This window comes from Anopheles merus, chromosome 3R, assembly GCF_017562075.2.
Source record: "Anopheles merus strain MAF chromosome 3R, AmerM5.1, whole genome shotgun sequence".
Classification (NCBI taxonomy): domain Eukaryota; kingdom Metazoa; phylum Arthropoda; class Insecta; order Diptera; family Culicidae; genus Anopheles; species Anopheles merus.
Genome location: NC_054084.1, coordinates 42,001,745 through 42,014,890, shown reverse-complemented (window position 1 = coordinate 42,014,890; position 13,146 = coordinate 42,001,745). Strand labels below are relative to the sequence as shown.

At 44.5% G+C, this 13,146-nt stretch overlaps 1 protein-coding gene across 1 annotated transcript in view; it reads left to right on the top strand.

The window, feature by feature from the left end:
• Nucleotides 1–13,146, top strand: part of LOC121595626 — a 205,807-nt gene that overhangs the window by 129,628 nt on the left and 63,033 nt on the right. The window contains exons 9-13 of the mRNA XM_041919717.1: nucleotides 319–455; nucleotides 1,235–1,340; nucleotides 7,890–8,156; nucleotides 8,227–8,517; nucleotides 11,022–11,156. Of these exons, the coding sequence (XP_041775651.1) occupies nucleotides 319–455; nucleotides 1,235–1,340; nucleotides 7,890–8,156; nucleotides 8,227–8,517; nucleotides 11,022–11,156 (936 nt within the window). The remainder of the gene's footprint in view (nucleotides 1–318; nucleotides 456–1,234; nucleotides 1,341–7,889; nucleotides 8,157–8,226; nucleotides 8,518–11,021; nucleotides 11,157–13,146) is intronic.

Sequence of the window (13,146 nt, the reverse complement as noted above, 5' to 3'; positions counted from 1 at the left end):
GCTACCATTTTTGACCCACTTGGTCGGAAGTGTTGTCACCAAGCTAAATCGTCCCGGGCCCTCGGTGGGTAATGTATACAAATTTGTGTCCTCTCGCTCGGCCTTGGACTTGTGTCCCCTCATCGTCGGACCATTAACAACCAGTGCTGTGTCTTGTTGCTTGGAAAATTGTACACTCCTTTGTGCTTCCGGTGCCTGACACATCATCACAACTCTCTCTTGCTCCCTCTCCCTCTCTTATGCGATCTAGTGCGCATCTTGCTTGAAACATAATTCTACCTCTCTCCTTTTAACATTCGTTTCATCTCTTTCCTGCAGTCGGTGGTCATCAATCAAAAGGGACCGATCCGGGAGAACACTGAGTTCATACTGTCCTGTGTGGCGCAGGGCTCATCAACAATGTCCTTCCGGTGGTACAAGAACGGCTACTTCGTGAACGTGACCAAAGCAACAAGGTAAATCGCTCAAAATAGGAACAATCAACAGGACTGGCAAGGGGCAGCCGAAGGGAGAGGGAGTGCCGCTTTTTCGCATTCAAGACTACCGCAACCGGAGAAGCTGGCTGGCCATTTGAGTCTCATCCATCATCGCGCACACGGAACCGCCGACCCGGCAACGATGAAGGCAAAGGCCGTCCAAAATTAGTTCAAAAAGCCGCCGTCGAAGAAAAAGTAATACGACTGACGGGACGGGGAAGGAAAGCACATCCAGTCCCAGAAAACGACGAGAGGCGCACATCAGATAGAAAGAATGGTAGCTGGGGCAGGGTGCAACCTCAGGACGGGCCGGTCTTGATGTGGTTGAAACTTTGGGATTAGCTCTCGAGCAGGCGGCCCCCGGGATGTGGAAAGCATGAAAGCCCAAAAACCTTTGATATGTTAAACATGTCATCCAGCCATAACCCTCCACGATGCAGGAACAGCAGGATCCGACCGGTTTCGGGGCTGTTCCTTCTGCACTGCTTCCATCCCGCCGAGCAACGGCTAGAGGTTATTTCAACAGACGATGTTGTTTCTTCCGAAAGCACAACAAACGCTACCTAAACCCTGCACCTATGCCTGCGCTGTCAAAAACTAGTGAAGGGAGAATGGGGCTGTCTTGTGTGCTCCTCAAAACGAACCAACACAACGATCTAACGAGTTTCCTTTTTTACCTTTTTCCTTTCACCGCGCTGAACACTCTCGGTTTGCTTCGTCGTTCTCCGCCTTTGGACGAAACGTCATTATTAATGCAGAAACATGTGGACCCGCCTGCTGCCACTGGACTCGAAAGATCACTACACGGCCCTGCTGGGCATCAACCGGGCGAACCGTCTTGACGAGGGCATTTACACCTGCCAGGTAAGTGTAACAGCAGCAACAGCTGTAACGAAGCGCAAATCGTTGCAAACTGAGAGGATGCCGAATCGAAGCTTGGTGTTTGTAGGAAAAACTGTTAACAGTTAAAGCCAAAAACTAAGCCCCATTCTTCCTAGTTCTCCTTAGGAATGGTGGGCGATAGTTGGTCGGAGAAAAATGAAGATGTATTCTCATGCCAGGGAGAACACAACCGGGCGAAAGGGCACGGTCCCATGAGACCAAAATGCTCCTACGTGATGTTCTGAATTGGATTAAGATTTGATTGGATGAAACTCTGCCCCTCGGACGTTGACTGGTTTCAGTAGGTCGGTAGTTGCACACGAAGGGAAAATCATTCGAAACGGAATCACAATTTCTTAGAACAATGCTAACCATGTGTTCGAGGTGAAAGTGAACTGTTAGTGATAATCGCTACATTTTAGAAGTTAACCATGTTATCCTCGAGCTTAAGATGATCTTAACAGTTTGGTAAACTTATTTAGGTACTAAAGTCATTACGTTCGTCGTAATCCTTGTTTCCATTTTGTCGTGTGATGAGTACGTCATATTCGTAGTTAAATTAAATTAATCTAATTTGTTCAACAAATTGCATAAATTTAGGCGTTTTACAGTGCGATTTCTATAATCAACGCTGTTCCACACAAGATGTAGTTGGTAAAATCAATTACATATTGCTATATTCTCCCCCAATATTTCATCAATATTAGATGTTTGCTTACATTAATACCATTCTTGGATGGATTTTTGTAACGATCCATATTATTTGGCCTTGTATGAAACGTTATCGATGACAAACGTCCGCTGTTCTGGAAATAACACAATCCTTGGTTTTTATACGTCATGCGTGCTGTGCTGTGGCACAGAAAAACATTTCTGATGAGCTGTTTTACCTTCATGGAAACAGAAGCAGCAGTTTAGCTACGAAACGTATCTTTCAAGCGCAACGACTAGCAACTCCACGATGGTTCCCAGAAGCTTCGAAAATAACGCTCTTTCCTTAAGCAAAAAATAAAGCAGTGGGCCAAATTAAATATACTATCTTGAACAATTTCATATAGCTTGTTGGTACTGTGAAACATGTCTAAATCATTCTTCCCTGAATGGTCATAACGAATGGACTTTCCTAGAAGCTGCCATAAATCGCTGGTGGTCATCGTTTTATTCCGCAACAGTTGCTTTGAAAATGTTCCGTTTTCAAAAAACAGTCTGTCAGTTCAATGGAATGTTTTTAAGTAAAAAATCATAACTGCCTGGTACTGTAATATGTCTAGAACAGTTTCGTTTCAGCATATTGGACCACTGTAGAAAAAGGTGTTTTAAAATGTTAACAAAAATAAGTGTGTTTGCAATAAACGTTTTGAACAGTTTTCTTTATAACTAGTGGAGCTGAAGTTTAAAGAAGCAAAATCGTAAAATAATTGTTGAATCACATACGATAGTAATTAAACATATTTTGAACGGAACACTCTTCATTGCAGCTCTGTACAATGTAGGCAGTCATCAACATTCCCATACTGAGATCAAATTAGAATCTGATTTTCTGACGCAAAGCAACCCTTCACGCTTGTCAGCATTTACCATGGTAGGGCATGGAAGGATTTGAAATATACTAAGAATGTGATAATGACTATTTTCTTTCTCTTTCTCTTGGAAATTGTCAAATTAATGAGAGAGAGTTTCCGAGACTGCTTTCGAGGAATTGGGGTGAAAAATTGTGAAAATCCTTCCAAAATTTTGGTATTTGATTTAACAGAAGGTGCTACTTGAATCGTTGTGATCGTTGTTCTTTTGACAACAACACAAACTCTTAAAAATTCCACCGAAAATATATTTCCATCTGGCACGAGGTTACGAAAGCCTAATATTACGTGACATTGCTTTATGCAAAACTCCACCGGTCACATGTCAAAACCGTGCCTGAAATGGTGCAAAGAGGTGAAACTTTCTTTCAGAAAAGAGGTTCGTAGTTGCTGTCTGCAAATTAGTACCGTAGCTAGCCTGCTCCAACCCCCTCCCCCTCCCCCCTCAAACGATTCAGGTGCAGTGCGGATGGGCGAATAATTAGTGCCACCTTTAGATTATAATCTTTGCACGCGCGCGCGCCAGAGTAAGAATTTTCTCGTAAATGGTCAAACTAAAAAACAAACAATCGGGCAAACAAAAGCCTTCCAGTTGACAAGCACGGGGTTGCAAAAAATGCGTCCATTGAAAGCACACTGTTAGAATTACACTTCAGCGGAACACAAATGCTGGGCAAAACAAAAAAGGTAGGGAGAGAACACAGCAAGAGAGAGAGAGAGAGAGAGAGAGAGAGAGAGAGAGAGAGGATTTCATTATTTCCTCCAGTGTGACATTTTCAGCCACCCTTCGTTAGAGCCTGGCGGATGGTTGCCGGTAGTGTGCAGCTCCCTGGCACGTTCCAAGAGTTTCCTCGCGCTTTCATAATATTCATTTTCATTTGCCACATTGCGGTAAAATTTACAATTTAAATCGAAAAAAGTGGCCGGTTTTGCCCGGTCTTCCGACCACGGGTGCTTTGTGTGTGTCATCAGTAGCTGAAAAGCTTATATTTCTTTTCCTCTGCCTCTCTCGTTTGTTCTCTTAGCGCACCCAGCAAAACAATAGCCAAGAAATGAGAAGCCTATAGTTTTCACTTGAAACTGCTGGGGCTCCCCATTACCGTCTGATGATGGGTGGGCTTTTCGGAGGAAGCGTAATTTTTCCCACCACTAGCACTGTGTCTTTCCCCGCACAGTGCTTACCTATTCACCTTCTCATTGTGTAAGCTGCTTGCGGAAAGTGGAATTTTCGTTACTCTTACTGAAGCATTACCGACTGGCATTACCGAATCTTGGCCGACTGGGCACATCCGGCACCAGCGGCCGGAGACTAACGACTAATCTTGCTAAGAAGACAAAAGAAAAGCACACGCGGGCGAATAGCGAAGGACACCGCCACCGTGGGCGAAGAAAATGAAGTGCGAATAATGAGCAAAGATTGCGTGAAATAGTTTCCCTCTTTTGTGCGAATGACTTCTTCTACGCGAGCACCATTCGCGTATTCGGATTGCGTCGGCTGAGCTTGATGAGCAGCCCGTACGTCGTTCCACCGTCACTGGTTAGCTGTTTGCCGTTCCCACCCCAAATGAAAGCGTGCAAATTTACATCCAGCTGTCAAAGACAATCCTCCCCCCCGCTTTCTGTGAAGCTCCAGCAGATAATTCAAGCCGCGAACACAGAAGCGTGAGCAGTCTTTCAGTCGCTCTCGGTGTCAGGCGAGGGGAAAGGGCGGAAAGAGTTGTTTAATTATGCAGCTTGTAATAATTAAAAATTAGAACATCTCGCGCACTAGCGCTACTTTCGTCGAGTTCATGCTGGAGTGCGAATGTTTCTTATTTGATCTGTGTCTGCCTGTCTGTGTGGCCCAAGGTCAGAAGGAACATGACGCAAACGGGTTAGACGAGCGTATTTCGCAGCGACGGCGAATATAAACTAATTTTCGTACAATCCAGTTCGTTGGCTAGGTCAAAACACACTCACAGCATCCATTAATGATTCGATCATTCTGAGTGCGTCATGGGTTCCTTTGAAAAGGGATACATCCAAAGGAAACACTGTTAAAAAAAGAACCGGGTCAAATATACAGCATTAGTAAAATGCATTTGAAGATGGGAAAACATCGCCCAACATCATTACTGGCACTGGGCTCGGAACGGATACGAGCCCGCTAAGGAAATTATCTTCATCAGAAGAACCTTTCTTTGCAAAACCTTCTACCAAACCGGAGTCGGGAGGAGGAGGTCTTATGACCCCGTGTCTCGGCCGGGGGCAAAGCATACGAAAAAGCTTTTATTCGATCGGCAAGATGCAATCTTTCTTCAGTCCCCCGACTGCTGCTTGCTTGAGTCCGTCCGTTGTGTTTTGTTCTTAATTACGTTTTTATGCAAATGCGTCTGTGCGTTCGCGTCTGTGCTGTTGTAAGTAAATGGCCGAAGGAAGCACAATTTTGCTTCCCAAGTGAGATGCTTTTTTCTCCATATACTTTCACTTCCAACCCCCGATAGTAGCCTGGGAAAAGTAGCTTTTTAACTACGCGACTGGGGCGTTTTGCAGCACACGTACCGACAGAGTGTTATGTTTCGATGGTTGTGCTTGGTTGTAATGTGGCTGGCGATGCCTGATCGTGGTGGTGGTGTAATTAAAAAGCTGATTGTCAGCAACACTCGCAGCCCAATGCACATGAATATCAATGTCAGATTTATTGTTAAAAGCAACGAAATGGACAAATAAATAAAGGCAACACTGTTACACATTCAAACAGCCGTTTGGAACTGGATTGCATTTTTCAAACTAATTAACATGAATCAAGCCTAATATTTGAACTAAATTCGTTGCCAATAAGCGTGCAGCTATTTACATGAAAACGCAAGCAGAAAATAAACACGAAAATGAAACTCTACCCGCCTCACAATAAGCTAACAAATGAACAAGCAATAACCACTCAACAACATTGCATCAAATCAACCTACATTGTAATCGCCTGAGCGCTCAAATCACGACTTGATTCTATTAACCGGAAATCAATTCCATTTCACATTGCATTCGGTCGCTGTTCCACTTTGCCCCACTGGCATCCGGTTCTTGCAGCACTCTGCCATTTGCAGCACACAGCAAGCGAACGAAGCTGTAGGTCATGTGTGCTTTTATCGGGTCACTCTCCAAACGGTTTAGTTTTAGTGTAGAGTACCACACACACACATACATACACATGCACTGTGAAAAACATTGTAGTTTTATCTATGTGCACCCGCTCCGAATTAAGAAATGGCCAACATGGAACGAAACGAAAAAAAGCGCACTCGTGGTAATAAATTACACACAATTTACCAGAGCACGGAATCAATTCCACTTAATTTAATTCAACAACTCTCTCTCGTTGAACTCGCTTCTTCCCGCCATGGCCTGAAGCTTGTTGGGGATCTATCGTGTGCATTCAATTGCATTGGTGTGTTGCAGTGTTTGCAGCCGAAAAGTGTACCCTCCGTTCCCTGTTTCTCTCTACGCGCGCTTTTCTTCAGTTGTGCTGCACGCATCTGTTAGATCTATACTTCAAACTCAACCTTTGCAGCTCCTCGGGACTTCTTTAGTGGTGCTACTGCTACGACCATCGTTGAAAGCTACGATGAGATTGAGATTGCGGGGTGGACTTACTGCAGCAATCTTGCAAAACCCCTGCAAGGGTTTTGGCCTTTGAAGATATGCAGCCCTTTGCTAAAAGGAAGTTATGTTATCCGTGTTTTGGGAGAACTGGCTCTCTTGGTGCCCCTGCTGGGGTGCTTATGTTTCATTGCAATTGCATTCATCTGCATCATCACTTAGCGTAAAGAAGTGCCGCTGTTCGGTTGAATACTGTTTGATGCTGCTACCATTGCTGGATGAAGTAGAGAGTTCCATTTAGTACATCACAGATACAAACTACAGATACACAGGGATAGAGGCAATGGAAAGCATTGAAAAAGAGTTCATTAAAATAATGTCAGCGTTGATGCACTTCAGAATGGCTTTCGCATTCAAATTCTTAGCAGCAATGTCATAATATTACACAGGAATAGAGAGCAAATGTTGAATTTGGTCCGTAGATTGCTTTAAATTGTTTATTTAAGGCCACAGGACATTAACTCTGCATAATAGAGAGCTAGACTACAGCATTACCCCCTCTATTCCTGGACACTGCCCAGCTGTCTTCGAAATCGTTATCGGAAAGATAAATCATTGTCCTAAAATAAATGAACTACCTTAGAACGAGCCAACACAGACAGGCCACTCTCCATCGAAAGCACACCCAACATCGACCACTAAATCGACACGTCTTTACTCGACTACGAAAGCTCAACGCGAAACCCTAACAAAGCAAACCATTAAATGCACATTTATTTCCTATCTCTTGACAAGCTCGTTGACGGGATCGTTTCCGGCGGATATTGAAACCGAACCACCGAATAAACACACATACACACACACATCGGAGCGCAACGAGCTCTCTAAGTCGCTTTGCCGTACCCACCGAGGAGTCTACCGCCCGGTCGGGCGTGGATTCTTCTGTGTTTAATGATGGTCGTTCCCCGTGGTGTTTCTCTCTCTCCCTGCGGCAAACGTACAAGAACAATATGGTGGCTGTGTATGGAGAAACAAAATACTGTGAAAACAAATGAAAACTCCCAAAAACCCGAGCTCATGTGATCTTTTATACACTGTGCGCTCTGGTGGTAATCCTTTTTGTTCCAAAAACTCACCCTAGAGAGGGTTTTTTATTCATTTCGTGCGTTCGTATGAACAGGAAATCGATTCCTGCTGCATCCTTCCCAGCTCTCGTTCGTTCTGCTATTCATTAGCCTTCTCCACTGACGCTCACGCTAACCGCACAACCGTTCGTTTTTGTCTTTCATTTCCACGAATTTTCCTTTCAATCACGCCCAACGAATCGTATCGGCATCATCGTCGTCATCGTTGGTGGGCTGGTGTTGAACGGCAGGTTTCCGACATGGGCATCCAGCAGTGCCGGTCGGCAAAGGTCCAGATCCTGGAAGTGCCGCAACTGCGCGTTGATCCACCGAGCGTAACGCTTTTCCGGGGCGATTCACTGCTGATCCGCTGCCTGTCGCAGGACACCGACCGCCGGTTCGGTACGGTCGGTTACAGCTGGACGAAGAACGGGGCACTGTTTCAATCCGACCCGAACGGCGAGCTGTGGGAAGATCTCTATCCGGATGGGAGTATACTGAAGGTGAACAATCTACAGGTAAGCTGAATCGTTTTACGTACCGATGATGGTCCTTCTTGAGCAAAATCACTTCTTTTCTTTTTTTTAGAAATCCGTCGTCTTCACCTGCATCGTGTCCAACTCGGTCGCTCCCGTGTCGAGGAGTGTGCATGTAACGGTGGTCGAACCGGGCACTGTTACGCTCTGCCCGAAGAGCGATGATTACGGGGTAAGCTGGCCGGCAAGTGCCAGCGGTCCGGCCGTGCTGGCCGATTGTCCGAAACGGGGGACAGGGCTGGCGAGTCGCATCTGCGAGCAGCGGGACTTTGGGCGGCCGGAATGGTTGGTGCCAGATTTCTCCGACTGCGTGCCGGAGGAAGTGATCGAGATTACCAATGAGGTGAGTAGTTGAACGTTGTGCGTTCTTTAAAGATTCATACGAAGGATTGTATTAAGATTAGCTTCTGTTAATGTACCACCAATGACTTTCAGCATTTATTTAATATTTATTTTCATCTTAATTTTGTTGAGTAAGTTAAGTGTGTTTTCTACATGCCTTAAATATTCCTTACTTTACGTAACTCAATTCTGAGAGCCTTTTTATCAGCAGCTCCTCCTGTTTTCATCGTTTGTTTATTCACGAAACCAATGTCATTTGTTTTTATGACATGGGAAAACCGTTCTCCATTTTAAACTCCTCCTAAGCCACATTCCAAAAACAACCGCAACGCAAACTGAACCTATTGCTCGCCTCATCAGAATATCGTTTCGATTTGCTCGAAAGTCGAACATTTGGATACGAAATTTCCGTTTGCTGTGTCATCATTTCCAACGCCAGTCACCAAAAAAAAACACCCCCAAAAACACATTGGGTGAGGCAAAGGATATAAAACGACCCTAGGCAAAAGACTCAAGAAACCCCTCAAATAATCCCTCCCTCCCCTCTCCCTTCACCTCACCGTTAGAACTGTCGCAAAAGCGAATCAATGTCATTATCATATTTTCGGAAAAGAACAAATCGACCTGCTACCGATACCGATCATCATCACCCTTTCCACCCCGGCCGGCAGCCAGCATCACGTGGCTGGCGGTCGGTGCGGCAAAACAATACCCCCACCAGAGCGAGACGACGTATCAGACGACGAAAATTTACTGACAAACCACCGCTCGTCGACCATATTCCGTCAAAAGGGATAAGCGAAATTGGAGACATGGTCTAGCAATGTTCGCAGCGCTCACCCAACACACACCATCCCTTGTCATGGAAGTTGCTTCCTTTTTTTGTTGTCACGCGTATTTCTTGCGACAAGAACCGCTCATGTAATAGCAAAGCACGATAAACTGCTATGAGTGTTATGTTGTGCTATGGGCTAAGAAAGCTGTAGAGTTTGCGTTCATCGATGGGTTTTTTTTGCGGGCTTTTCCGAAGTAAATGAAGCAAGAGAAGAGTTTAGCTTACGCAAGCAAGCAAAAAAGCTCGATTCGTGTTGCCATTTTATATGTCACCATGCCAAATTGGGGTTTGAGGCAATCTGTTTTTTTGAGCAATTTTATGCTCATCAGCTGTACCACATCAAGCCTACTACAAAATCATTGCAGCGTGCGTAATTTTCGCAAATGTGTGTTGCTTGCATTTGTGATCTAGATGCTGCCACCGGCGATTAGGCACGATGGTTTAGATCTAATTAAATTCCAAACATAAAGTATGTTATCGCAATCGGCATAATGCGCGTAATGGGTCCCACCGTAACATGTGTTGCGGATTGATGATACATATCACCGATTGTTTGGAATTATTTTCTCCATGCTCCGCCACTCGTTATCGAACGGCACAACACCAATAACCGTGATCGGAAAACCACAATCACCAGTGTTCCAGCACCAGCACCGACAAGAGCATTGTTACAACAGATCTAAATGTACCGCGCTTACGTTATCTCATTAGTTACCGCTTAGTGGAATGACAGCGCCCTTCCCCCGGAGCGAAAGCTAAACATAGACGCACAACACTAATTCCGATAATTACCTGTCAGAAGCGAGGCATCCGTGTTATCAGCCAAACCGCACTTTGAAATGGCATATTTTCCTTCCCATGTCAACCACGATCTGCTTCCTCGCTATGAAGTGTGCTACAATATATCGGTACCAGACTGGCGATGTATAATATATAACTTGCATCATCATGAACAAAATTCTTGCGCATGTAACTCGGCTGCAACTGGAAAAAAAATCGCACGAAACTGGAAACTAACACAACTAGCAAAGCGTCGTTTCCGATTCAAACATATGTGTGTAGGAGGGGGCTATCGGATTGATGCGCATATGTGGTTTCCCCCCCCCCCCCCTTCCCTCATTTTCATACAAGAAACTTTTTCCATGGCCACAATTTGCAAGCACGCATAGAAATCATGTAACGTGCAAACCCATTGAAAGCGCGTACCACAAAGGCGTACAAATGTGCTGCGGTTGATGGTCCAACTGTGGCGATAAGAAAAAAGAACTGATTTTTTATCCTTCCCTTTGCATTGTAACGCCATGTAACGCAGGAATGCGATGACTGCGAGCGAGCCGCTTTTACGCTGAGCAATTTGAAATATGTACCCGAGCCCGATAGGCTTTATCCCATGTTGTGTTCTCTGCATGACTGTAAAAAAAAGCAGCCACTGTATTTCTAGCTCTATTCATCGTGCCACTTTTTTAACACATCCCTTGCCAACACTTTTATTTACTCTAAAACTATGTGCTTTTTTCACTTTTTCATTCCCATCCGATGATCGTTTCTCGCGGGATAAATGGATATGAACGTGTTCCACCTACTACTGCAAATCGTGCGACAACAACAACAACACAACAACGCGATTTATATGAAAAATCCAACCACGTGCACCATCAACCTATTCACAGTTCCGCGGACTAACGTACGGCTACCAGAAAACTAATGGGTCCAATGTGCTGCAGTCGTGCTTGAAATTTGCCTCAACCCATGGCGCCACCTTCCTACCCGGTGAGGGTGGCATTTTGTTGGCCTTGCTGCAAGAGGTAAGTGTATCGTTTGAGTTTTTTGTTGTTGTTTTAAACGCAGAATTTTTCCCCCTATTGTTTTTGTTTATGAGAAACAAATGCCCCTACTGACAGGAGGACGAAACTATTTGGGCAGTGGCTTAGAAAGAAAAAAGAACTCTAAAAGGACGCTCAACTAAGTACACACTGAGAAAGAGATAGAGAGGGAGAGAGGCATAGAGCAAGCATTAAAATGATACAAAAACTAACCATTCATCACGAGCTTGTCAAGAGCTTTCCATTTTTTCTTCTGGATGTGCTCTAAGCGCCTGCAGTTATGCAAAGAACTTTCCCAACCACGTGGAAGACAGCTACTTGTGGGCTTTCGCGTTGTTGCTTTTTTTGTTTTATTTTTTTAAGATTTCCCCACTCCCCACGAGGGAACAACGAGAAAGGCTCCACTTAAACAGTCCTACAACATTGAATGGCTAGAGTTTAGTAAATTTACGCATTTATACACAAACACACACCGACTGTTGTGCGAGGTTTGTGTCCGTCGCCTCATGGGATTAGTGTTACACACAATATGAGCGAACGCCTTCTTTGTTCTTGTGCAAGCTTATTACTTTAATTTATTTAACTTTTACCAACATTTCCCAGCTGCTCCTCCAGGACGGTTGGTAGCTAATCCAGCAAGCGAGAGGAAATTCATTCCGACAAACTGTTGCCGCTCGCCGTTTCGGGGGCTAGGACAAGCGCGCAAACATCCAAAGTGGACGATTATTCGCCATCATTCCTTTCTTTTGCAGTCCCAAAAAAACGCCATAACCGAAAAGAAAAACTTACCATAATCACACACACAGACACACCGCTACCGCCTGCAGCTGAAGGGGTCAGCTGGTTTGCATTTGTTTCGTTTGCCGTGCGGCGACGCCACCGGACATGCTCATTGTCGGACGGAGCAACTCTCCAACTCCCTCAAGTGGATGTTTGTACACGGTTGAATTGAAATTGAAGCAAAACATACAACAAGAACCGAAAACTCCCGCTTCCCGTTTGGGGACTTTCGTTACCCGGCATTTGGCGTAACCAAATTTTTACTCCAAAACCGGTAGCTGCTCTCGAGGTTCTGAGCATTAGCTGCAGCAGCTTTCCGGCTAAGGTTAACGCTGGACCAACCGGAAGCAGTACAGTAACCGGGCGTAAGTAAGTTCGGTTCGGTTGTTGGTGTATACGCAAAAAGCAAAACAAAAAAAAAACATAACAGTGAAAATGCTCATCCTGCCACGGAATGAAACGTGCTACAAACGCGGTTTAAATATTCATAAGCTTTATGGTGAGTGAATAATTTATAGGAAAATTTAATTGCACGTCGTTGCGCTTCGTGTCCGCGGACAGTGTGCTTGCGGAAACCGGAGGCGCAGTTCAGTGGTAGCAAACTTTAGAAGACCTTTTTTCTTTGTCTTCTGGAGATTGTAGCAGAATTTTTTCCGTCCCGAAGAGTGCCTCCGAAAGCTTTTGTTCATTTTCTTAACGTTTTCCTGTCTATTCTGGTTATTTGCAAGCTTCAACTTTGTTGCTTCGAGTTATGAGCCGATTCCCGAGCGATGTTATTCTGTACGATTTTTAATCACATTATGGTAGATCAATATTGAAATATTTATACTATAAAGCAAATGGAAGCAGTGTATAATTGAACCAATTGCTGTTCATAATCGCATCAACCAAATCCAAATAGAGTAAAATCACACTCTCAATAGTGAGGCGTAAAAAGCTTACATCATTACTCTGCATGGTATGGCGAAATATTGATAATAATTAAATGGTAATTGTGTTTGATTATCAATGTACATTGATCCACACAGCACAATCGAAACACAATAAATTAGAAACACAGGATCATTCGCGGAAGTATAATCCAATGCATTAGGCAAACGTGCTTCATCCTTCCGACCGGCCCGCACTAACTCCCCAACACCCCTCCAAATCCATCACCAAATGCCACAATCGATCAGGAAAATGCATAATA